This window comes from Rhincodon typus, chromosome 35 (assembly GCF_021869965.1).
Source record: "Rhincodon typus isolate 14 chromosome 35, sRhiTyp1.1, whole genome shotgun sequence".
NCBI classification, from domain to species: Eukaryota; Metazoa; Chordata; class Chondrichthyes; order Orectolobiformes; family Rhincodontidae; genus Rhincodon; species Rhincodon typus.
Window position 1 is genome coordinate 23,065,742 of NC_063366.1, and position 25,883 is coordinate 23,091,624.

General features: G+C 42.6%; 1 protein-coding gene and 1 pseudogene across 1 annotated transcript in view; both read right to left on the reverse strand.

Annotated features, from left to right (window-relative positions):
• LOC109926205 overlaps positions 1-25,883 on the reverse strand; it is a 468,382-nt pseudogene that overhangs the window by 258,524 nt on the left and 183,975 nt on the right.
• The window catches only part of LOC109920503 (butyrophilin subfamily 3 member A2-like), a 51,392-nt gene continuing 31,159 nt past the window's right edge, over positions 5,651-25,883 (reverse strand). The window contains exons 4-6 of the mRNA XM_048616583.1: positions 22,602-22,883; positions 15,703-15,822; positions 5,651-5,746 (exon numbers count right to left, since the gene is read on the reverse strand). Coding sequence (XP_048472540.1) covers positions 5,685-5,746; positions 15,703-15,822; positions 22,602-22,883 — 464 coding nt within the window. The 3' untranslated portion in view covers positions 5,651-5,684. The remainder of the gene's footprint in view (positions 5,747-15,702; positions 15,823-22,601; positions 22,884-25,883) is intronic.

Genomic DNA, 25,883 nt, shown 5'->3' on the forward strand with positions numbered 1-25,883 from the left:
GGGGGGGGGGGGCGGGGGGGGGGGACGGGGGGGGGGGGAATGGTGAGGAAGTGAAAGCTTCCTGTTTGTTATTTTCTTGTATTCTTCAATAGTTGGGACAAAGTCTGGAGAGGGAGGCTGAACTTTCACACAGCCTGCCTCTGCACCTAGTAACTCCTTTGGCTGCCTCTGCACTCTATTTGGAGTCAGTGGGTAGTATCTATCACCTCAAGGTTTGAAAATTAGATCTTCCGGGCACTGAGTCAGGTTGCGGAGTCGAGAATTGTTCCTTCTCTACGTGCCTGACTCAGAAATGAACATTCAGGCCTTAGCCATGACAGCAACTTCAGGATGAATTGTCACCAAGTTGATATGTTGGTTTGGAGTTGAGAAGGATCGCTGGTGTGAGAAACTGAACTGCTGAACGTTTCCAAACAGATGAGAACTCGGGGTCACAGTTTAAAAATAAAGAGCCTCCCATTTAATACAGACATGAACAGAAATATTTTTCTCCCAAAGGGTCATGAGTCTTTCAAACTCTTAACCAGAGACTGATGGAGGCAAAATCATTGAAATTGAAAGTTATGTCACTGCTTCAAGAGCAAGACGGCAAATCTATCAGGTGTGGGGAAGTGAAGTTGAGGTCACGATCAGATCAGCCATGATCTTAATGAATGGCAGAACAGGCCTCATGGATTGAATGGCTTTTACATGCTTCTAATTAATTTATATTCATAAGTTTGTATTCAATATTTCAAAGGGAAGATCTATTTTAGGGAATAAGTCTGGAAGGAGATTTCCTCAGCACAATTTGTCACGTACCTAATCTTAGAATGTTTCAGACAAACCTGGGACTTCTGATTTCCAGCTTGAAACAGTGATGTAGGTTTGTAGTATATTATTATTATTATTTGTGAACTTAGATTTTAAAGGAGGGGAAAGCGATTTATGATTTTATTCCTGTGAAGGTGATTTTTTAAAAAAAATAAAGTCAGAAAGTAATTTTGAAAGGTAGTTTAAAACATCATTTCCAAGACAGGAAGCAACTTAAGCTAAATGACGAGATAAATTCCCAGGGGTGTTAACTGCTCATGAAGGGCTTGACAAAACTATTCCGGAGATAATGTGTTTACAAAGCTGAGTTTTTATGATCAGTATAAAGAGAGATTAGAGGTCAAACGTCAGAAGAAAATTCAATTCAAAGAAGTTCCATAACAGTAGAAGGACAGTTTAGATTTGCATTGGAGGTGGAATGTTATCTTAAGCTGTTTAGCAGCTTGAGTCAACAGAGTTGGAAGAAACACTGAACTTTTCTTCAAGTTTAGTGAGGAAACATCAGTGAGCTAGCCTATCTGTTGTATGTTTTATGGAAAGACAAAGAGAACCGTCTGTGCTCATTGTGTCTAAAGTCACAGCAAGGGAACTTGTGTTCTCTTGTTCAAAGTGACTGGCAACCTTGTGAATTTCTTCACTGACTGACTACTACAGAAATCAAACTGTGAAAGCAAACCATGTGGTTTATGAAGTTTCACTCGAGGATCTGTCCGATTACCATCAAGTGCTATCAACAAATCATTCTCCCAAAATACTTATGAAACTTGCAAATAATCAAGTTATTTAAGCATTTTAAATATTTATTAAAACAGTGCATGATCATTGGATCAATCTGTGCATCACTCTTGAACGTGAAGCTCAGAAAATGGTCTGTTGATACTCATATTGTTTCAGAAATTGGTTTAATATTACTCATATATAAAAGGTAGAAATTGAAGGAATAACTCAGAAAATGACAATGAATTCATCTTTTATCTCGGCTACTATTTATGGATTAACTAACTACACTTTTATATTATGTTCCTTAACCGCAATCACACTGATAATCGTTAATTTTAGCCATTGTGTGTAGGAATGGGTACAGAGAGTTGTCCATCTGACCTGTCCTTAAACTGGTTACTGAAGATCCTGAAATCTGGATTCTCCAATACTACTTAATTTACACTGTTACATATCAGGAACAGCAGGATTAGTTGGTGCAAGTTTCTTTCTAGAATTGTTGTTGTCAGCTCTTCCCATGGTTTACACAAACAAAATTCTGAACAATTCAGACAGGGCACCATGGCATGACAGAGATAATTTCCTACAGACTGGACATATTCATTTTACACCAACAGTAATATTGTCTGTCTAAGACCATATGATCGTAAGATACATGAGCAGAATTAGGCTATTTGCATATCGGGTCTGCTCGCCATTCAATCATGGCTAATTTATTTCTCAAACCCATTCTCCTGCTTGGTGTCTATAATTTTTTTTATTCCCCTTACTAATCAAGAACCTAACTATCTCTGGCTTAAATACATTCAATGACTTGTCTGCCACAGACCTCTGTGGCAATGGGTTCCAAATATTAACAACCCTCTGGCTTAAGAAATTCCTCCTCATCTCAGCTCCAAAGGGTCATCCCTTCACTCTGAGGTTTTGCCTGTGGGTCTGAGTCTCTCCTACTAACGGAAACGTTTCCTTCACATCCACTCTATCCAGGTCTCTCAATTTTCTGCAAGCTTCAATCAGATCACCCTTAATTTTCTAAGTTTCATCGAGTACAGCCCCAGCATCCTCACCCGCTCCTCATATGACAAGCCTTTCATTCCTGGGATCATTCTTTAAATCTCCTCTGTACCCCTCCAACGCCAGCACATCCTTCCTTAGATACATGGCCGAAGTATTCCAAATATGACCAGAGCATTATACAGCCTCAGCAGTACATTTCTACTCTTGTATTCTAGCCCTTTTGAAATGAATGCTAACATTACATTTGCCTTTCTAGCTGCCAACTGAACCTGCCTGTTAACCTTAAGAGAATCCTGAACAATGACTCCCGAGTGCCTTTGCATTCCAGAGTTCTAAAGCCTTTCCCCATTTAGAAAATAGTCTATGCTCTACTCATCCCATGAAAGTGCATAACATCATACTTTGCCACACTGTATGTCATCTGCCACTTCTTTACCCACTTGCCAAGAAAACCCAAGTTCTTCTGCAGCCTGCTTCCCAAACACTACCTTCATGTTAGCATTAAGACAATTGCGAACTAGGACTCCCAAAGTTCCTTCATGCTTCAGATTTGCAAAGAGTTTCTGCATTTAGAAAATAGTTTACACTTGCATTGAAGAGGGAAAGAGTGTTTTTTTTTCCCCTTTAGAACATAGAACATAGAACATAGAACATTACAGCGCAGTACAGGCCCTTCGGCCCTCGATGTTGCGCCGACCTGTGAAACCAAGCTGAAGCCCGTCTAATCTACACTATTCCATTATCATCCATATGTTTATCCAGTGACCATTTAAATGCCCTTAAAGTTGGCGAGTCTACTACCGTTGCAGGCAGGGCATTCCACGCCCTTACTACTCTCTGAGTAGTAAGATTCAGAGAGGCCAGCATTTGTTGCCCATTCCTAATTAGCCAGAGGGCAGTTATGAGTCAACCACATTGCTGTGGGTCTGGAGTCACATGTAAGGATGGCAGTTTCCTTCCCTAAAGGACACTATTGAACCAAATGGGCTTTTCCTACAATCAGCAATGGATTCATGGTTATCATTAGATTCTTAATTCCAGATATTATTGAATTCAAATTCCACCATCTGCCATGGCAGGATTCAAACCCAGGTCCCCAGAACATTACCTGGGTCTCTGGATTAACACTCCAGTGATATTACCACTCAGCCATCACCTCCCCATGTAAATATAGATTTCTTACAGAAACATAGTTTTCTCACAGATCTGCAGGAAGGGACAAATAAATAGATAATGGTTAAAAGTAAGAATTAAAAGTGCACTTGCTTGCTGCTGCAGAGACAAGCAGTAAGTTGGAAGATAGTTCCCAAGGGAACAGGCCATGGGATGTTCATGGGATGTTCCAGGCAGGAAGCAAACTAGTCTGCAGATGTCAGTGACAAGGGTTCCGGGCTAGGCATGATGAGTAACTGCACGTTTATTTACGATAAAGGTTTCAATGGACAATAGCACCCAGTGTCTTATTGTCGGAGCCATATACCACTGTTCGTAAACTGTATGGTGTTGTTAGATTTACTGCTCATGCTAGATGTGAATAATAATTAATATAGTTTTGGGGTTGCATCAGCCTGTTTGTGTAATGGTACAAAAGAAGTACTTTCCTACCATTGTGTTCGGAGAGAGTTCAAACTCCTGAGTGAGTCTTGGACCCCTTCCCCCTGCATCTATACCGGTGTTTTGCTTGAATAAAGTTCTCAAGTGCTGCTTTGCTTCGCTGTCTTCAAGTCTCTGACTGCCTTTACAGAGGTCACTCTTGCAGCATTCTTTGTACCAAAGAGCATAACGTCACACTTTGTGTTCCATCTGCCACTTCTTTGCCCACTCTCCGATCCGGTCAAAGCTCTTCAGAAGCCTCCCTGGTCCCTCAATACTACCTGTCCATCACCTATCCTTGCGTCGTCTGAAACTCCGTAACAACATCCTTAGTTCCTTCATCCAGATCATGAAAATGTGAATAGTGTGGTCCCAAAGCTGATCCCTGCGGAATTCCACTAGTCACCAACTGCCAACCTGAAAAGTGTACACCCTTTATGCTGAACCTGTGCCTTCCCGTAGTCATGATATGGAGGTGCCGGTGTTGGACTGTGGTGGGTGAAGTCAGAAGTCACATGACAACAGGTTATAGTCCAACAGGTTTATTTGAAATCACAAACTTTTGCAGTGCTGCTCCTTCATCAGGTGCAGTGTGACTTATGACCTTCTTCTAGTCAGGCAATCCTCTATCCATGCCAGTATCTTACCCCAAACATATCTTATCTTATTTGGCAGCCTACTGTGCAGCAGCTTGTCAAAGACTTTCTGGAAATCAAAATACATCATATACACTGGCTTTCCTTTGTTTAACTTTCTTGTAACATCCTCAAGAATTCTTACAGATTTGTCAGGCATAACCTCCCCTTGACAAAGCAGTGCTGACAGCACCCTATTTATTTTACCATGCTCTTCCAATTACTCAGCAATCTCATCCTTAATAATGAATCTAAAATCTGACCAATGACTGAGGTTAGGCTAACTGGTCTATAGTTTCCTGTCTTCTGCCTCCATCCCTTCTTAAACAGAGCCTTTTCTAATTAAATTCGATGATGGCCTATCATAAAATCTGTTCAAATGTTAGGGGTGGCACAGTTCTTTTAAATCTGAGATTTGGATGGGATCTCCAGCGAGATAAATGGATTCAACTCTCTAATTTCTGCTGGATATCATGTTTCCAAATAAAACAATCTTGGTCAAATCTTATCTAGTTTCTAGCAGGTGTACAAAATAAAGTGCCCATGGGTTGGCACAAATTACATACTGATAGAGCAGACTGATTCTCTGCGAAACATAATAGTGAGAATAGTGAACTATGGGCATTTTTCAGCTTCAACTGGAGTCACCCACAATTTACTGTTTCAGAGACCCCTGAAGCAGGAGAAGATCTTAGAAAACTTTGCTCAATACATTTAAATCAAACATGGAAAATTATTCCATTCTATGAAATGTGTTCCAAAATTTATGAGGAAATCACTTTACTAAACCTTTGGTTTAAAGCACTGTCACTTCATCAATGTCATGTAATTAACTGATCCTACCAGATAAATGTGAATGTAATTCATTAAACCTACAATCATATCAAAACAAACATTACTGATAATTTATGAATATTTCGGTGTTGAACTCTTACCGTGTTCTATGATAAATTTCCAAAGTTCTAGTTCTGAAAAAATACAAGGCAAAATTTTGAACATGAGAAGCCACGACATCATGAATCAACAGAAAAATATTGTAGATGCTGTAAATCTGAAATAAAAACGCACACTGCTAGAAATATCACCAAGTCAGGTGGCATCTGTGGAGAAAGAAAAAAGTTAATGCCCTTTCATCAGAATTAGAAAAAAAAGACGGTTGACAGGTTTTTAGCAAATGCAGGGGAAGGAAAAGTGGAGGGGGTGGAGGGAGGATAGAGTAAACTACAAGTGAGGATAACAAATGAGAATTAGCAGAGTATGGATGCTTATAAAATTCCTTTAACTCTAAGTGAAATTGTTTCATGGGTCATTGATGTTGTTGGCAAAGCCAGCATTTGCTGTTGATCCCAAATTTCCTGGAACTGATTGGAGAGGACAGGTCTGAATCAATCACATTGGGATGGGTCTGGAGGCCAGACCAGGTTAGGGGCACACATTTCATGCCCTGCAGGGCATGAATGAACAAAATAGGGTTTAACAACAGTCATCACTGAGACTAGTTTTTAGTCAATTCGAGCTGGAATTGACTAAATGTAAATTCTACAATTTGCCATGAGGACCTTGAACCCATTGCCCAAGACTATTAACCAGGGCCTCTCACCTACTCATCCAGTGACATTGCCTCTATGATAGAAACACCAGACAAGTCATTTCCAGGATAATTCGATTGATGTTATGGAGTATAAGGTAATGGCAGGTGTTATACATGAATCATCCAGATTAATATCAATAGGTAAAGACTGTGGACAAATTCCAGATCCAAAGAGTCAGATCCATGCAGTTGTCATCAACCTTGAAATTAATGAGGAAATAAGTAGCAAAATGGTGAGCTATTTGTTAGTATTTTAGGGAGCTTCAGAGATAGAAAGGATTAATTAAGCAGCAGCAAAAATAATAAAAGTGAGATTTATGAAGGGTTCCTTCTAATTCCTCTATTCTTTACATTATTCAGAAATAAACGCAAGGCGTACTTTATGTAATCACATCGCTGATGCCAAGTAATGTGAAGGGTGGAAACTGCATAATCAGGAAGGAGAGATCACATCCAGAGTGAGACACAGCCCGACTGAGTCTATCATTTGGGAACTGGAGGCAGCATGGGAAGTTGGTGCTGAGAGGAAGAGGAGCTTTTTGCTTGCTTGCTTGTTTTGGCTCATTTTTTTGTCAGGTTTTCTTAACAGGATAAATTGAAGTCCAGGAACAGGGGCACAGCACAAAACAGTGACATGACGGGAAAACCGCAAGTTTATTGATTGACTTGACAATCTATTATCGGTTATTTTCTGATTGAAAGTAAATAGGAGAAATATTTACAGGCTACAAAATAAAAGATCATTATAAAATTTTTGAACATCAAATTAAGAACAAGTAGTTAAAACAGAGATGCTGGGCCAGGCGGTATGTTGTAAATGCATGTTGCGGAAGTCGGTGGACTCCATTGTGGTTCATAGTGACCACATCTATAGCTGGAGTCTGAGCTTCGAACGCTGCAACACATTGGGAAGGGAAGAGTTACCTGGCTGCTGTGTTTCAAACGCAGTCACACCACTGAGATTAACTACCTCGAATTCTGTCAGTGGTCAAGGATAAGGGGTTGAGACTATGGCTGAGACAGGTAGAGGGATCCAGGAGGTAGCGCTTAAGGAGCCTCAGACCTTGAGCTGGTCTAATAGATTTGAGATTCTTGATTCCTACATGAATAAGAGTGAGGACTGCAGGAAACTGACCACAGCACCATGGTGCAGGGAGCCATTCAAAAGAGGGTAGAAAACAGAAATGTAGCTGTAATCGGGGACAGTAGAGACAATAAAACGTTTTCCATGGCCAGGACCAAAAGTCCTGAAGGCTGTGTTCAAGTTACAGCTATGGTAGGGGCCTGGGTAATGTTGTCGAACAGAGAGACCAATGGGTTCAGGTACATAAGTTTCTTGAAAATTGCATCACAGGTAAAAGGTGGTTAAGAAGGCATTCAGTATGCTTGCCTTCATTGATCAGACTTTTCAGGTTAGAAGTTGGGACATCGTGTTGAGATTTTACAGGACATTGGTGAGGCCACGTTTGGAGTACTGTGTACAGTTCTGGTCGCCCTGCTATAGGAAGGATATTATTAAATTGGAGGGGGTTCAGAAAGATTTACCAGAATGTTGCTGGGACTGGAGGGTTGGAGTTATGAGGAGAGGCTGGATAGGTTGGGCCTTTTTCAGTGGAGCATCGGAGTTGAGGGGTGACTTTATAGAGGTCTATAAAATCATGAGGGGCATTGCAGTGATTGGGGCCTGGACCAGGTGGATCTGTCTATGAGATCCTTGATTGGGGTGGTTAACCTGGGCCAATCAAGGAGCCCCGGCTGACAGATATAAATCAGAGATTCAGAGAGACTCCTGATCCAAGGGACTGGCTCTTAGCGGGCTGGTTAGAGCCAATGTACAAAGCACATGTAAATAAAGGGTGACTTAGTGATGGGATACCGGCCTCTGTGCAGTTATTTCAGTAGTGGCGAGAGAAAATAACACATGCCTGAAGGAAGTTCACTCGCAACGGCCGTCTTTGAGTTGGGGTAAGCATTTCTGGCATTATGCCTTTATTTGGGGAGCTTGATTCATTCGATCCTGCTGAAGACTGGGCCTGGTAGATGGAAAGAATGCATTATTTTTGCTGGCATTATGTTTTTATTTGGGGAGCTCGGCTTGTTCGATCATGCCGTCAAAGACTCAGCCTAGCAAATGTTAAAAATGCATTATTTGTTCTGGGAAAATGATGTTGGGGTGGACGACAGCAATGAGTAACCTTCTGACTGTTTGCGGACCTGTAGCATTTTCGGTTATTAGGAGCGTAACTTTCTCTGAGGCACCAGATACTAAAACCTTTCAAGACTTGATTGATTTAATTAAGGAATATTATTACCCCAAACCTCCTCTAATTCTGAGGCACTATTGGTTTTATTTAGCTGTTCAAGAACAAAAGAAATATGTATTGCAATTTTTGACAAGGTTAAGACATCAGGCCAAATGCTGGCAAATGGGACTAGATGAACTTAGGATATCTGACCAGCATTGCCGAGTTGGACCGAAGGGTCTGTTTCCATGCTGTACAGCGCTATGACTCTATGACCAGCAGAGGCATGTGATTTTAGGTTAACCTTGAATAAGATGCTGAGAGAACATTTGGTATGTGGGATGAATGACGTAACCTTGCAAAAGCACCTATAGCTGAAGCCCAACGGGACGTCAAACAGGCACTACAACTGGCTTTGTCATTAGAAAATGCAAGAAATGGAGCATGGGAGCTCCAGGTATCCCAACGGATGCTGACACCTTCACCCATCTCACTGAGATTAGGGAACACCGTTTGAGTGTCGGCAATCACGGAGACTCATGTAGGTCATATCCTGAGCAGAGGAACCCTCAGTCAACCCACAGCACAACTCCAAGACTAAGCCGGCCCGCAGCCAAATGGCTAAAATATTCTTCAGGATCCGGTGCAGCAAGCCATTATAGTTGCTGCCCATATGCAGGTTCGAGACAAAGGAGTTCTACAAGGCCTGACTTGAGTAAGAAAACTCATACGCTGGTGTCAAGGAGAGTGCACACCCTGGGAGTGCATCTACCTGTGGTTTGGAAAGGTTAAATTATTTGGCAACGTCCAAATCAGAACCAAATAAAATAAATGATCATTTGGTTAAATGCTCACCCAGTTCTCGTGTAGGTCAGTACCAGTCCGACTGTATCAGAGATTGCTGAACCAGTCTTTAACAAGATTCACTCTGGATTCCAACTCTTACGTTTGTGCAAGACCTCAACCAGAGTGAGAACCTACACTGAGGAGCCGTTACAGATTAAGGGTACAAATTTGATTCCTGTCGCCTATGAGAAGCAATTGGTGTAGTTACCACTGACTTTAGTAAAGGGCTCTGGCTCAGGATCAAGCCTGATGGGGCGGAACTAGTTGAGAACTATTCACCTTGATTGGCTCAACATTTCTCAATTAGAAAATGGTTTCCCGAGTGAACTCCTAATTAAATGGCCGGAAGTTTTTCGGAAAGGTTTAAGGATGATCAAAGTGGCCAAGGCCACCTTGCATGTTGACCCAGAAGCAATTTTGTGATTCTGCAAGGCCCACCCACTGCCATTTGCTGTATGGGCAAAAGTAGAGGTGAAATCAGAAAGCTGCAAAGTGAAGGAATCATCAAACCAGTCCAGTTTGTGGAATGGGCAGCATTGGTCGTATTGGCTGTGAAGCCTGATGGCTCAGTTGGCCTTGTGCAGATTTTAAGCAAACAGTAAAGCACTTCTCAGCTGGATAAATACCCAATCCCTCACAGAGGACTTATTCATAAAAAGCTGGTGGGGGGAGCTGTCCTTCACAAAGCTGGACATGAGCCATGCACAACTGCACTTACCAGGATGAAGAGTCCCAGAAACATATCACAATTAACACCCATAAGGGTTTATACCAAGAGACAAGACTGTTTGGGGTATCATCTGCCTTCACCCTTTTCCAGCGGGCCATGGAGAGCATTTTACAAGGTTCAGCCTGGGTTGCCATTTATCCAGATGGCATGTTAATAATCGGCAAGACCAATAAAAAGCACTTGGGGAACTCGGACATAATACTTAAATGTTTCTCCCAGGTGGACATTCCCCTTAGAAGGGAAAAATGTGTGTTCCAGGCACCCAAGTGACCTACTTGGGCTGCTGAGTTGACTCGACCAGGCTGCATTCATTGGAAGATAAAGGGAGGGTGATCAAAGATGCCCCTCTCCCTCGTCTGTACCGAAGATTAAGTGTTTCCTTGGGTTGGTGAATTTTTTTTTGCAGAAAATTCATACATAACCTGGCCTCCATCTTGACACCCTTACACCAGCTATTGAACAAGGGTCAGCCTTGGGAATAGTCACATAACGAAGAAGTAGCCTTTTGGGAAGTGAAAAAGCAGCTATTGTCATCAAAGATGTTGGCCCACTATGATCCCAAGCGAAAGGTGGTGCTGACATGCAATGCCTCTCCATACAGTATCAGGATAGTATTGGCTCACCAGTGGCCCAACGGAATTAATGCCCAGTAGTGGATGCTTCCTGGACTTGGTACACCCAGATAGAGGAGGTAGGTTTGATGGTTATCGTTAGTTTGAGATAGTTCCACGAATATTGTTACGGATGTAAATTTGTCATAGTAACAGACCACAAACACCTGTGAGGGCTGCTCGAAGAAGATAAGGCTGTGCCACTCACAGATTCTGGTCGAATTCAGTGGAGGGCCCTTCTCTCAGTGCCTACAGTTACAAGGTGGAACACTGTCCAGGTGGACAAGTGGCTAACACGGATGTCTTGAGCCGTCTGCCCACCGGCAGACACCCCACCAATGGTACCACCCCTGGAAAAGCCCGTTGTGGTTTAAAACTTTCTGGTCACAATATCCAACTGCGGACACAAAAAGATCCAGTCCTGGCAAAACTAAAAGAGCTGGTTGTAATGGGTGAAACAGAAGGGCCATCACTACAAGGACTGACACCTTTCTGGATCCGCTGAGCCCAGATCAGCACAGAGGATAACATATTACTTTGGGAAGCAAGATTGACTTTCCCTGCATAAAGGTCGCTGCCAGATATTGGTTGAACTCTGCCAGGGTCATCTAGAGGTTTTCAAAATGAAGATGCTGGCAAGAATTTATGTCTGGTGGCCAGGAATAATTGCTGATATAGCTGCACTGGTGGGGCAATTCCCAGGGTGTCAACAAGGACAAAAATTGCCACCAGCAGCACCCCCACATTCGTGGGAATGGCCGGGTAAATCCCGGATTCAGTTGCACGTGGACTGTGTGGGTCCTTTCATGGGCTATACGTTCTTAGTCATTGTGGAAGCCCATTCAAAGTGTTTGGATGTGTATAGAGTTCATTGGACAAACTCAGGGATGACAATTGAAAAGCTGCGAGCATCATTTGTGATGCACTGACTCCCAGAAGTACTGGTCATGGACAATGGGATGTCATTTACCAGCAGGGAATTTGAGTATTTCCTCAAGTTAAATGGCATTTGGCATGTTTAGACAGCTCCATACCATTCATTGTCAAATGGTACAGCAGAAAGAGCAATCCAAATGTTGAAGGCAGGCCTGAAGAAATAGCCTACCGTTTCACTTGATTCCAAACTATCCATGTTAAAAATGTAGGTCCACCCCACCATGCAACTACAGGGCTCGTTCCAGCTGAGTTGCTGATGGGCAGAAGACTCCACACCAGGTTAAACCTGATACTCCCTGACCTTATTTGGGGAGTCGGGGTGGGGGTGGAGAAGACTGAGACGGCCGCAGGAATGCCGGTGCCAGCCACATACCTACTCTGACCAGGACTGTTTACTTCAGGGGATGAAGTTTAGTGATGGAACCATGGAAATGGCCCAGATAGAGGAACGAGGTCTGGTCGACACAAGACCAGCTCCCGTGACATACAAAGGGGTATGTGAGGGGTCCTGAACAAACACATGGATTACCCGAAAGCAGCTACCTCACAAACAGGAGCAAAACATACCTGGCTCCTTCAAACAGCCAGAAAGGCTGTCAGAAACTGTGGGTTCTTCCCCTCTGCCTGACCTCGGCTATTGGTAAGATTTAACAGCCCATTATTAAGAATGAGATTGCAGAGTACTTAGAAGTGCACGATAAAACAGGGTACTATCAGCACAGCTTCGTCAAGGGAAGTGATGCCTGACACATTTTTAAGAATTTTTTGAGGACGTAATGAGAAAGTTAAATTGAGGAGTATCAGTGGATGAGATGTATTTGGATTTCCAGAAGGCTTTTGACAAGGTGCCGCACAGAAGGCTACCAAATGAGATAAAAGCCCATTGTGTGAGGGGTAAGTTACTGGCATGGATAGAGGATTGGCTAACTGGAAGAAGGCAGAGAGTAGGGGTGAAGGGGTCTCTTTCAGGATGGCGGAGTCCTGATGGAACTACAACAATTCACGTTATATATTAACGATCTGGATTAGGGAACGGAGGGCATTGTTGCGAGGTTTGCGGAAGACACAAAGACAGATGGAAAGACAGGTGGTGTTGACGAAGTGGAGAATCTGAAGCAGGACTTGGATAGTTTAGGAGAGTGGGCAAAGAAGTGCCAGCTGAAATACAATGTGGGAACGTTGTGATGTTATGCACTTTGGTAGGAACATAGAGACGTAAACTATTTTCTAAATGGGGAAAGGCTTTGGAAATCTTAAGAACAAAGGGACTTCAGAATCCAAGTTCATGATTGTATTAAGATCAACATGTAGGTTTAGCTGGCAGTTCGGAAGGTGAATACAATATTAGCATTCATTTCATGAGGGCTAGAATCCAAATGCAGAAACATACTGCTGAGGCTATAAAAGGCTCTCGTTGGACACATTTGGAACACTGTGATTGGTTTTTGGTCCTATATCTAAGGAAAGATGTGCTGGCATTGGAATGGATCCAGAGGATGTTTACAAAATGATCCCAGGATGAAGGGCTTGTCATATGAGGAGCAGTTAAGGACTCTGGGTCTGTGCTTGAAGGAGTTTAGAAGGATGGTGTGGTCTGATAGAAACTCACAGAATACCAAGAGGTCTGGATAGACTTGAAATGGGAAGATGTTTCCACCAGTAGAACAGACTAGGACCTGACAGCACAGCCTCAGGGTGAAGGTACAAGTCTTGAGAATTCAGATGAGGAGGGATTTGTTCAGCTCGAGGGTGGTTAATCTGTGGAACTCATTGCTGTAGAGGGCTGTGGGGGCCAAGTCATTGAATATATTTAAGACAAAGATAGATAGGTTCTTGATTAGTCAAGAGATCAAGGGTTATGGGAGCAGGCAGAAGAATGGAGTTGAGAACCGTCAGCCATGATCAAATAGTGGAGCAGGCTTGATGGTCGAATGGCCTAATTCTGCTCTTATGTCTTGTGGCCTTTGGTAAGATAATTAACTTTCAAAGTTCAACTAATTTTAATATTGATCAATGCAAGGGAAAGTACTCAGCGTTGGGAAACATGAAAAGATCTCCTTCTACAATAGGTTGTATAATTGTGGGCTTGTTCAGAACAACATGAAGCTTAGGTCAAAGTCTGCTTGTAAAGGTTGATGATTGAAAGATTGGGCATTATTACTGCTATCCAAGTATCGAACTGAAATGCAGTTTATCAACAATGCAAATCAGTACTGATTTTATCTGTAGCTTAATAACCAAATGTGGAAACAGGTCCAGTTTAATTGTTTATTTCATCATACTTAAAATTCTGGTGATGGAACTAGGTTTGGAAGATAGATGGAAATGGAGTTGTTAATGAGTAAATATACTAGTGCACTAATTCCAGAGCTTATCAGGAAACTGTGCACCACAAGATTTACCATCTGTAACCTCAGTGACTCTCTGATGTTCACTGGAGGTGGATGATCAGCTCGTCCTCTTGATACAGAGGCAGCCATAATAAAAAAAAAAAATCAGGAATTAATACATCAGCTAAAAGATGGTACAGATTCATGTGTTGATGTTATTCTGGATTGTTCTCATTTCATTTCTACTCAAGAAAATTTTAAAGACATATTCACAATAAGAGAAATATCCTCATTGGTTATTGAATAGACTATCTAATTGTGAAACAGTGGTTACAAATTCGGGAGAGTTTTCTACTCAGCAGACAATTGGTAATCACAATTATTCCTTTGTTATTCACTTAGAGGTCCAACTCCTGCCACCACCCCCAGCCCAAACAGGCAGTACTGAAATAAAACTGGGAAGAATTTAACATGACACCACCGGTAGGTTTATAGGTGGGTGGAGTGTTGTCATTGGGGTGGCACGGTGGCTCCGTGGTTAGCATTGCTGCCTCACAATGCAAGGGACCCAGGTTCGATTCCACCCTTGGGTGACTGTTTGTGTGGAGTTTGTACATTCTCTCCATGTCTGCGCGGGTTTCCTCCGGGTGCTCCAGATTCCTCCCATAGTCCAAAGACGTGCAGGCTCGGAGGACTGGCCGTGCTGAGTTGCCTGTAGTGTTCAGGGATGTGTAGATTAGGTGGGTTATAGGGGGATGGGACTGGGTCGGATGCTTTGTGGACTTGTTGGGCTGAAAGGCCTGTTTCCACACTGTAGGGATTCTATGATCTATCTATCAACCAGCTGGCCTTTCTGCTTCCCTCCCCTGACCAATCCTCAATTTTACAAGGTGTGGGCAAAGCCTGGTACCTTCACCTCAACTGAGGCAAGCAGAAGGAAAGCAAGGCTGGAAAGGTAAAGCCAAGTACATTCCCTTGTTTGGTCCTTGAATGAAGGTAGCGGGCTGAGGGGAGGAAAACCACATTAATCACTTGTCCCCCCCTTTACCTAATTGGGCTTTCAGTATCGAATCTCTAGCCCCAGGTGCTCTCTCTCCCTTGACTCCCACCACCATCGCCACGGCCTCTTGGTCAACAGCCCTCCATACTTAGGGTCTCAGCTCCCCTACTCTATCACAACAAGCAGTGCAATCGTCTGCATTGTGTATTTGGGAATTAATTTATGGGATAGCTTGGAGAACATGCAATGGGCACCATGGCCAGTTTTCACATTTTTCCAGTATATATTAAAAAAAAATCAAAGAACTGCAGATGCTTGAAATCAGAAACAAAATGAGAAATTACTGGAAAACCTTAACAAATCTGGCAGCATCTGCGGAGAGAATGCAGAAGGGTCACTGGATGCGCAATGTTAACTTTGTTTTCTCTCCACTGATGCTGCCAGTCCCACTCAGTTTTTCCAGTAATTTCTCAATTTGTTTCTTCTGGTATAATCCCATCATTCTGAGTTTCCTCAAGGTGCTTCTCACTTTAAGCCTACATTCAAATTTGAACATCAGCAGAGATTACCCTTTGAAACTGAGTGAAAACCCCCAGGGTCTATATTGTTGTCTCTCACTGTTTCACTGAGAACGTACCTTTCATGTGTGGATAGTGTTTCACAGTCCAATAAGTCATGGCAGAAATGGCCACAGTTAGAACCAGAATTGCAACCAGCAATGGCACGAGCCAGACAGGAACCACAGGAAGGAAATCACCTGGAAAGTAAACAGCAATGAATTATGCAATAATGTTACCTACAACACATAATAACATTTCCAAAACAGTTTCCCTGTGTGCCCCATTGCAATACCAGGCTACGTGACTCCAGAATGAAAAGTTTCTGCGAATCAAAGATGTCGATTGTAGGATGATTGAAGATGAAGATGAAGCTTCCGCTCGACATCTCATACATTTATCCTGGGCCTCCTCCAGTGCCACAACGATGCCACCCGAAGGCTGGAGGAACAGAACCTCATATTCCGCTTCGGAATCCTGCAGCCCAATGGTCTCAGTGCGGACTTTACAAGCTTCAAAAGCTCCCCACCCCCAACCTCATCCCAAGATCAGCCCATCTCGTCCCCGCCTCCTTGACCTGTCGGTCTTTTCTCCCACCTATCTGCTCCTCCCACCTCACTGACCAACCCCCATCCCAACTCCCTACCTACACTCACCTGTACTGGCTTCATCCCTACCTCCTTGACCTGCCCATCTTCTCTCCACCCATCTGCTCCTCTATCCACCTTCTATCATCACCAGCCCCTCTCTCTATTTATTTCAGAGCCCCCTTCCCCTCCCCCATTTCTGAAGAAGGGTCCAGACCCGAAACGTCAGCTTTCCTGCTCCTCTGATGCTGCCTGGCCTGCTGTGTTCATCCAGCTCTACACCTTGTTATTTCATACAATTATTATTGTGCAGTGCACTTGAAGCAGCTAAATACTTGCAGCAATGACAAGTAGAATTTGTTATACTGTAAAATCTACAATGTTAATTGGACTTATTCATAATTAAATCTCTATGATGCTCATTAATTCTTAGCTCCATGAAATGTTAAAGTTCCATTTTTACACGTACAGGTCAATGACTACAAATTTGATCAGAAAGGAAGGTAGTCACTGAAATAGGGTTTCAGTGATACACAAAGTATTGGAATGTTATACAGCCATAAAACCCCTTACTTCCCACTACAAATGTGTGACAACTCCAAAACTTTTATTAAGCCTTAATATATTGGGTTGAATTTTACATTCTGTTTGTGAAGTCAGAGTTGCCTTGAGTTTTTTGCAGAGTTTATTGCAAGGCCTAGTGAGTTCTCTCCCATTATGTTATCAACTGCACCTTATTAATTACCCACATTGTCTCAACAGTCTCTCTCATGGCTGATTTCCACCTCATCTTACAACTTGCCATTCACTGGGGATCTCATAATTCATTGGCATCCCTTGAAACATCTTTAAAAGCCTGTTATGCACCTGGACAAGCACTGTCTGTCTGGAGCTGCCCTCCACAATTCCTGACATTTACGCTGGACATGGCAGACAGGGGGATTTGAGTGACCAGCATTGTGAGCGGAGTCCTGCTGGAGCGGGTGATGCACAGGCAGGATTTTCACCAGCAGTGGAGACTACAACACCAGATCATGCAAGTCTGGGTTAAAAATAGTCTCAACCATCTGGAGGAATGTCTACAATGTAGAAACATGGCCAATTTCCTTGTTCACTCCATTCCAACTTCTCTCCGATACCTCACATTCACTCGATTTCTCCCATTGTACCCACTTCCCATTGAGGAAGTCTCACTACTGCCTGCAACATCTTCCCCACTTACCCCTGAAACCACTCACTTGGTATGATCTCTGTGCTGCCTACTCACTTGCTTGGGATAGATCCCCACCTGCACCAACAGTAAAAGCTGTACCATCCACTTTCATCTCCTATAACACTGCCTTTCTCCCATTTCATGACGAAAACAGCCAAAATAAGGGAGAAAGAGAGTCAGGATGGGTGGTGTGGTGCCAGACATTCAGCTCTTCACCTCTTATGAGGAGAGGGTCCTGACTCTGATTGCCCTGAGCAAGCCTTGGACTGGTATCAGAGACTGCTCAGGACTTACTGTGCTAGAATCACCTGAGCGAAGGCTACCCCCTTGATGTGACGAAACGTTGCTGACAACTATCACAAATTTCCTGCAATGATAGAAGAGATAGCAAGTTTATCGCATTTTACTACCCAGGATACAGGCTCATGTTGACTTGACATCGACAAAAGTTGGGGATTTGATGAACAGACACATTTCAGGAGATGGTGAAGACTTTACTGATGATTGACAGTAGACTGATGGGGCAGTAATTGGCCAGAGTGGATTTGGACTGCTGTTGGTATACTGGTTATTTTTCTGCATTGTCAGGTAGATATCAGCATTGTAGGGAGTTGTACTGGAACAACTTAGCTTAGGTGTGGCTTCAGTACTATTGCCCTATTGTCAGGGCCCATAGCCTTGCAGTATCCAGTGCCACTAATCGTTTCTCGATAGCACATGGAGTAAATCAAATTTGCTGAAGGCTGGCACCTGCAATGCTGGGGACCACTGGAGGTGGCTGAGATGGCCCATCTGACTGAAGGTTGTTGCAACTCCTTCAACCTTATGTTTTGCATTGATGTGGTGAGCACACCCATCATTCAGAATGTGATACTTAGAGACTACAGACCCAGTCCAGCTGCAATGTCCTTTTCCAACTTGACCAGTAATGCTGCTGCTGAGCATTGAAGTTCTCCACCCTGAATATGTTCTGTGTCCTTGCCACCCTCAGTGCTTCAGTACTTCCTCCAGGTTGTGTTCAACATGGAAGAACACTGAATCAACAGCAGAGGCAAGGGGGTTGTGGTGGGATTGGGGGTCACAACCTGGTCATCAGCAAAAGGTTTTCTTGCCCATGTTTGAACTGGTGCCTTGAGACATTGTGGCATTCATAGTCAATGTTGAGGACCCCTAGAGTACCCCTCTCCTGACCACTGTGCTGCCAAATCTGCTGGGCTTGTCCTGACAGTGGAGCAGAACATACCCAGGGATGGTGTCAATGGTGTCAATGGTGTCTGGGACATTGCCTATGTGGTATGATTCCATCCTGATCACTATGTCAAGTTGTTGCTTGACTAGCCTGTGAAACAGTTCCCCAGTAGTCCCCAGATATAAGTGAGGAGCACTTTGCACGGCTGACATCAATGCTGGGACCTTTGTTGTTTGCAATATATATATATATATAAATGATATGGAGAAAAATGCAAGTGGTTTGATTATTAACGTTGCAGATTACGCCAAAATTAGCACTGTGTTGCAGATACTGAGGAGGATTGCCAAAGGATAAAGCAAGATATAGATAAATTACAGATCTTTGCAGAGAAATGGTAGATAGAATTTAATCCAGACAAATGCGAGGTGATGCATTTTAGAAGATTGAATTCAGGCGTGAATTATATAATAAATGGCAGAACCCTTAGGAGCAATGATATGCAGAGGGATCTGGGTGTACAGGTCCACAAATCCCTGAAACATCGGTGGATAAGATGGTTAAGAAGGCATACAGCATACTCACCTTCACTGGGTGAGGCATCAAATATAAAAGGTGGCAAGTTATGCTACAGTTGTACAAAGCTTTAGTTCGGCAACATTTGGAATATTGCATGCAGTTCTGATTGCCACACGAATGGGAGAATGTGGTTGCTTTGGAAATGGTGCAGAGTAAGTTTAACTGGATGTTGCCTGGTCTGGAGGATTTTGCTTAGGAAGAAAAGTTGGATAAACTCGAATTATTTTCACTAGAATGAGAGAGGCTGAGGGGGCGACCTGATAGAGAAAATCATGAGAGGCATTGATAGGCTGCACAGTCAGAGGCTTTTTCGCAAGATGGAAAGGTCAACTACAAGAGGGCACAGGTTCAAGGTGAGAGGGGGAAAAGTTCAGGGATGAAGTGTGGGGAAAGTATTTCACACAGAGGGTGGTGGGTTGGAAAGCACTGCCAGTGGAGGTGCTGGAAGGAGTCACAGTAGCAACGTATAAGGCATATCTTGGGTTGACACACGAACAGAAGGAGAACTGAGGGATAGAAACAGTGTATGGGCAATAAATAGTGGATTAGGATTAGGAGTCGGCGCAGGCTTGATGGGCCGAAGGATCTGTTCCTGTACTGTATTGTTCTTTGTAAATAGCTGGGACCTGGGCCAGGATCTGGGTGTGGCCAGAAGCTGACAACTGGTGCAGACTGCTTCCAGTTCAGCTGGGTGCCAGTGCAGCTTGGCCACAGGCAAACATCTTGAAGCTGCAATCGGCTTTTGGAGGAGGGAGCGAAAAGCTACATATCTGAGGGATCTGGGAGTCATCGTCCACGAATCTCAAAAAAGCTAGCATCCAAGTTCAGCGGGTAATAGGAAGGCAAATGGAATGTTGCCTTTTATTTCAAAGTGAATGGAAGATACAAATGGGAGGTCTCACTAAAACGAGACAAGTTACTAATCAGACCACAGCTGGAATACTGGAATGGTTTAACTTTTATTTAAGAAAAGATATACTGGCATAAGAGGCATTCCAAAGATGGTCCACTGGTTTGATCCTGGATATGCATGGATTGTCTTAAGAGGAGAGGTTGAGTAGGCTCAGTAAGTTGAGCCTGTACTCATTAAGTTTAGAAAAAAATGAGAAGCAACATTTCAAAACATTTAAGATTCTCATGGAGCTTGGCAGAGTAGATGGCAGAGGAAATCTCTGCAGGACATTCTAGGACCAGAGGACATAGTTTCAGAAAAAAAGAAGGTCGTCCAATTAGGACTGAGACGAGGAGGAAATTGTTTTCTCTCAGAGGTAACGACTCTGTGAAATTATTTACCTCAGATGCTGCAGAGGCTGTAACGTTAAGTACATTCCAGATTAATTGACTAATTCGTAATCTGGATGAGAATCAAGCATTATGGGGAAAAGCAGGCAAGTGGAGTTAAGGATTATCAAATCAACCACGATCTCGTTGAATGGCAGAGCAAATTCAAATGGGCCGAATGGCTTGCTCTGGGCCTCATGGTATTATTACTAAACTATTAATGCAGAGACCCAGGTACGAATCTCGTCATGGTAGATAGTGAAATTTGAATTCAATAACCATCTGGAATTAAGAGTCTAATGATGACCAAGAAACCCTGGCTGATTGTCAGAAAAACCCATCTAGTTCACAAATGGTCTTTAGGGAGGCCAATCTGCTGCCCTTACCTGGTCTGGCCTACATGTGACCTAGAGTGAGCTCTGAGATGACTCTTAACTACCCTCTGAGCAACTAGGTAGAGGCAATAAATGCTGGCTTTGGCAGCATGGTATATCCCAGGACTGAATAAAAAGTAAGCTAATGTCTCAATGTCTAAGGGGAGTAATGGTCAGTCACATCAAAGAAGACACTCTTCACTCAGGGAGCACAGCAAATCAGGGGCAGCCTCTGATATCAACCCAGAAACGTGGACATCGTTGGTCAGCTGTTTGGGACAGCCAGATTCCGGGTCGTCTCCTCGTAGCTAGTGAGAGCCGAATGTCAGGCACTCAACTACCCGTCTTGGCTCTTTCTGACCTTTGTGGGCTGTTTTTGCTGGTAATGAGAGAAAGAGGAGAATTGAGTGAGATGTGGGTGGTATAGCTGTTAGTGCAGGTGGAAGGAAAGTGGTGAGGTGTCTTCAGGGAATGAGAATGCGACACAAAGGGCACGCAGGGTGAATGTCACGGTGTTTGTGGTGGTTGAGAGCAAGTAAAAGGAAGATGTTGTACACAATTGAGAGTGGAGGAGCATAAGCCTTGAAGTGAAGTGAGTGTAGCAGCAGAGACAGAGGGAATGTGAGGTAGCTGAGAGAAGACGGTTGCAATTGCACTGGCACAACAGAGAAGGCTGTTGACCTTATTTCTTCACTGACAGGCATGAATCCTGAAGATCAAGACCCGGGTGGCAACTTCGGACCAGACTGGAAGAATCTGGTGTCGAGGCCTTCTCTGCCAGTCCAGGGTGAAGAAGACATCCCTCATCCATCAGCACCCTGTCTGTGAACTGGACTGCCAAGTCCTCCTCACTCTCCATGTCATAAAACATGTCGGCTAATTCCACACTGACAGAGCTTGTTTGGATACACAACACACTATGGTTTGGATCCCACGGATGTCAGACTATTCCAGGCATTGACAAGCACTTCTGGCCTTGGTGAGCAGGAGAATAGGGCTTGGACAAGCTGGGCAGGTTAGGTTGTTAATGAGGTAGGCCTCCTGGAGAGAAACCTGCATGAAACCCGACTAAAATGACACAACCAAAATATCAAAATTCAGCACAACTTTTCGAGCCAGGCTTGCTCCTCTGTAATTTCATTTGATTGGAAGGGAGGATAAAAGCACTCTAGAAGGGAGAAGTGAAGTGCATCATGAGTGAGTGCACAAAGGTAAGGAGACTGGAGCAAAGGATGCGAGAACGTACAAATGAGAACAATAAACAACTGGCTCAAGTATGGGGCAATGTGTCATACACTAAACATTGTTAGTGACATGAAAAAAAATCAACCCGACGGTCCAGAGTTTGTCAGCATCAGCAGAAAATGTTAAATTTTTCATTTAACCTTATCTGGAAGCAGGATACCAGTAGAAACAGATTTGAAGCAAGCACTATAGAACTGTATTGTCTTCCCCTGTCATATCACAACGTGGCATCTTATCATTTAGAATATCATAGAATCCCTACAGTGTGGCCCAACAAGTCCACACTGACCCTCAAAGCATCCCACCCAGACCCATCCCCTATAACCCACCTAATCTACACATCCCTGAACACTATGGGCAATTTAGCATGGTCAATTCACCTAGTCTGCACATCTTTGGACTGTGGGAATAAACCGGAGCGCCCGTCTTCAGAACATTATGTTTATACTTTGATTTATGATAGAGTTTAAATCACCTTTGCCTTTCTGATCAAATGGTTTAATTTACAAACCTGATATCCCGATAGTTACTTCTTGTTCCGTTTTCAGGACGTTGTTTTGTACACGACACGTTAATCTGTTTGATGATTGTCTTGGTATTACAATGTTGCTGTGGACATCTACAAGACCTGTTGAGCCCCAGTGGGATGTTGTTTCAGCTTGTATTAAATTGTGTCCATCCTCACTGACCCACTCTATCTTTGGTTCAGGGAACCATCCAGTGGATTTACACACAAGCTGGATTCCATTTATATCATATCCTTTCATCTGAATCCATGGTTCGCAGCCAAAACCTGCAGTCAACAGAGAACAGATTCAGAAATGACAGCTGTCAGGAACAACAACAACTTTTATTGATGTAGCACCATTAACACAGCAAAACATCTAAAGAATACTTCCTGTGGCCATGAGAAATATCCATTCAACATGATTGATATTGTTGTGAATATCTAGGTCATGGTTCCTTTGTTGAGTGCTTTTTTAAAGTTTTAGGAATTAAAATTTAGCTGGAGAAAATGGGATCATTTTAAATAAAGAACAGTGAAATCTATTATACCTAAAAGGTTGAGGTTATGTTTCTTTAAGTGGTTAACAGCTAAAACACTGGAGTTACAAAAACAGCAGGTGCGCTTGCTAAGTTTATGTTTACACTGATTGAAGTAATGACAGTATTGAAGAATACTTTATTCTTGGAGTTAAATTCGTTTTAAAGTATTCAGTTAAGCCAAAACGTCAAGGTGAAGACAATCCAGAGTAGCTACGGCATCATGAAGATGTGTTGAGCTGAAGAGGATTCTCTGATTTCAATTTATCTGGACTTTTGTGGGACTGGTTCAGTTGTACTTTCAAACTGATGTAGTTTGAAGTTCACAGAGAGACTCCTAGCAGCAGAAGTGCTTCTCTCAGCAGACTCAAAACAGTTAATAAGGAGGTGAGGAACTGGTAAAGAGTCACTGGTTTCATATGGAAAGAGGTCAGGGTTCCTGATAATTGTCACCCAATCAGACATTATCACCTTGGCTAGGAGATGGAGAAAATTGGTAAAACAAAAAAATCCATACATTACCGACCAATAGCACAAATGAATGGGGTAAGGTGATACTATTGAAGCCTCGAATAATAATTTGAGCAATGAAATTGGGTTTTCAAACTTCTTTCTGCCATGCTGTCCTTATTATGATACTATTGCAAATCCTGGGGATGGTGTTATTTATATATTAGGATCAGACATTTGCCCATCCAGCCTACGTCTTTGGGTATTGATCAGGTATGTGCCTCCTGGAGATTGAGGAGCATGTTCCAGGGGGCAGCAGTGGCAGCAACTGATGCGTCTCCACCCAACGAGATTCCCAGGCTGACCGAGAATCCAGGCCATGGCTAGGCCTGGGTGCTTGCATCGGTGGCTGAGCTTTCCAAACACCATTGACATTTATGGATATAAGACTTTAAGATTTGGATGTATTTCTTTACTTTTGGCTCTGTTTCTTTATTTCAGTTTTTGTTTTTTTTTAATTCTGGTTTTGTACTTAACATGGAGTCAGAGAATGGCAACTTTATACATCTTTCACTGTACTCCTGTGCTTGAATACACGTGACAATAAATCTAATTCTAAACATTTGGCATTGACAGAGTGTCATCAATATTCTGATTTTTCACCAGCACGAGCATGATGGACTGAAGACATCCTAATCTTTGCTAAGGAAGCTGAATAACAAAAGAACATTGACATGATCGATTGACCATCAGTAGATTTTGTTGACTCATGTCATGACCAAGGTGTGAGGACTGCATTGTCACTCTAGTTCCACTGCATTATGGGTCGTAACAAAAAATAAAAATATGTTATATACAAATCCCAATATGGCCAATCCTGTGCTCATTCTATATCAGACCTAAAATGAAAAAAATCCATCATCCAGGTTTCTTTAATAAACACAAAATTATTGATATAAAATAAAACCCATTCAATGAAGATACAGAATTGGCTAACAAATACAATTCACAACTTAAAAATATAAATGTTTAGATCCAAAAAAGGTTCCCTGCACAGATGTACTTAAAATAGGAACACTTTCTGAGATGGCAATTATTCTTGAAGGCACAAGGATAAGGCACAGAAAGTTCTAAAGTCTGTCAATCTGATGTTCTTGCACATGTAGTCAAGTCACTTGTCATGCGTGGTTATCCCTGAGTCTTAGTAGGCATAGCTTGCTCAGGAATTGCAATACTGAGAAGTTCTTTTAGTCACTCTTTGAGAGGAACAATCAGATATCACACTGAAATCATCTCAAAGTGTGATAAATATCTTTCAGAAATAGGGGACCTGAGCTGAGAATTTTCTTCTGCAGCAGGCTTTCCTGCACCGAGAAATCCAAAACAAATTCCAAGCCTGCAAATACTGTTCAAACAGAACAGCCATAAATTCCAGTCATAAGACAGTTAAGTGTTTTCCCGAAGCCAGTTTAAGCAACCAGGACCAGCAATTATCTAGAATCATGTGCCTACTAAGAATTGCATTGTTGAAAAGAATGTCTTTTTATTGACAAAATTAGAGTGCAAAAGTCCACACCATTATTTATTTGTCATTGTTTGAGAGATCAGGTACTAAAGAGGAGGTAAAATAAATTTTAGTTTTCAGTTCTATGAAGGTCTAACCATTTTTTGACAAATCAAGTTACTTTTGAACAATGAGTTAAAAACATTTCCAAAAAATTGTGCAATTTAAGCCAAATAACTATTAAGAACCCTGAGGAGATAATTGCTAAATTGTTTGCTTACTTAAGATTTATAATCCAGAGACAAAGAGAGAGAGAGAGATGAGCTCAGAAAGCAGATTCATTCAGACAGGAACTGATTCAGTCAAAGAAAAGAGATCCCTAAAGCAAAGATGCTGTTATTAACAGTCAAAACATTCTGGGATGGTTGCGTTGCTGCAACGAAAACTGCAGAAACAGTATGGTGGTCCAGCAGGGTGTTTAAGCATTCAGGAAGACACATGAGACAAACAAATAGCTTCAGGTAAATGCATGAAATTTGCAAAAATGAAATTTGATTACTGCCATGCTGGTTGAAGAAGGAGTTTTAACATGGACACGGGTAGTGACCCTTCTTTGGGAATTGAGCCTGTAAGATTGTTGTAAGGTTAAAGAGGCTAAATCTTACTCTCTGATATTTTTCGGGAGATCACTTAAGATTATTCTTGTATAAAGTAAATGGTTGTTTCTCTTTTCCTTATGTATAATAAACTTTGATCTTTTGTTTAAATACCATTTGCCTTCGCAAATGCTTGCTG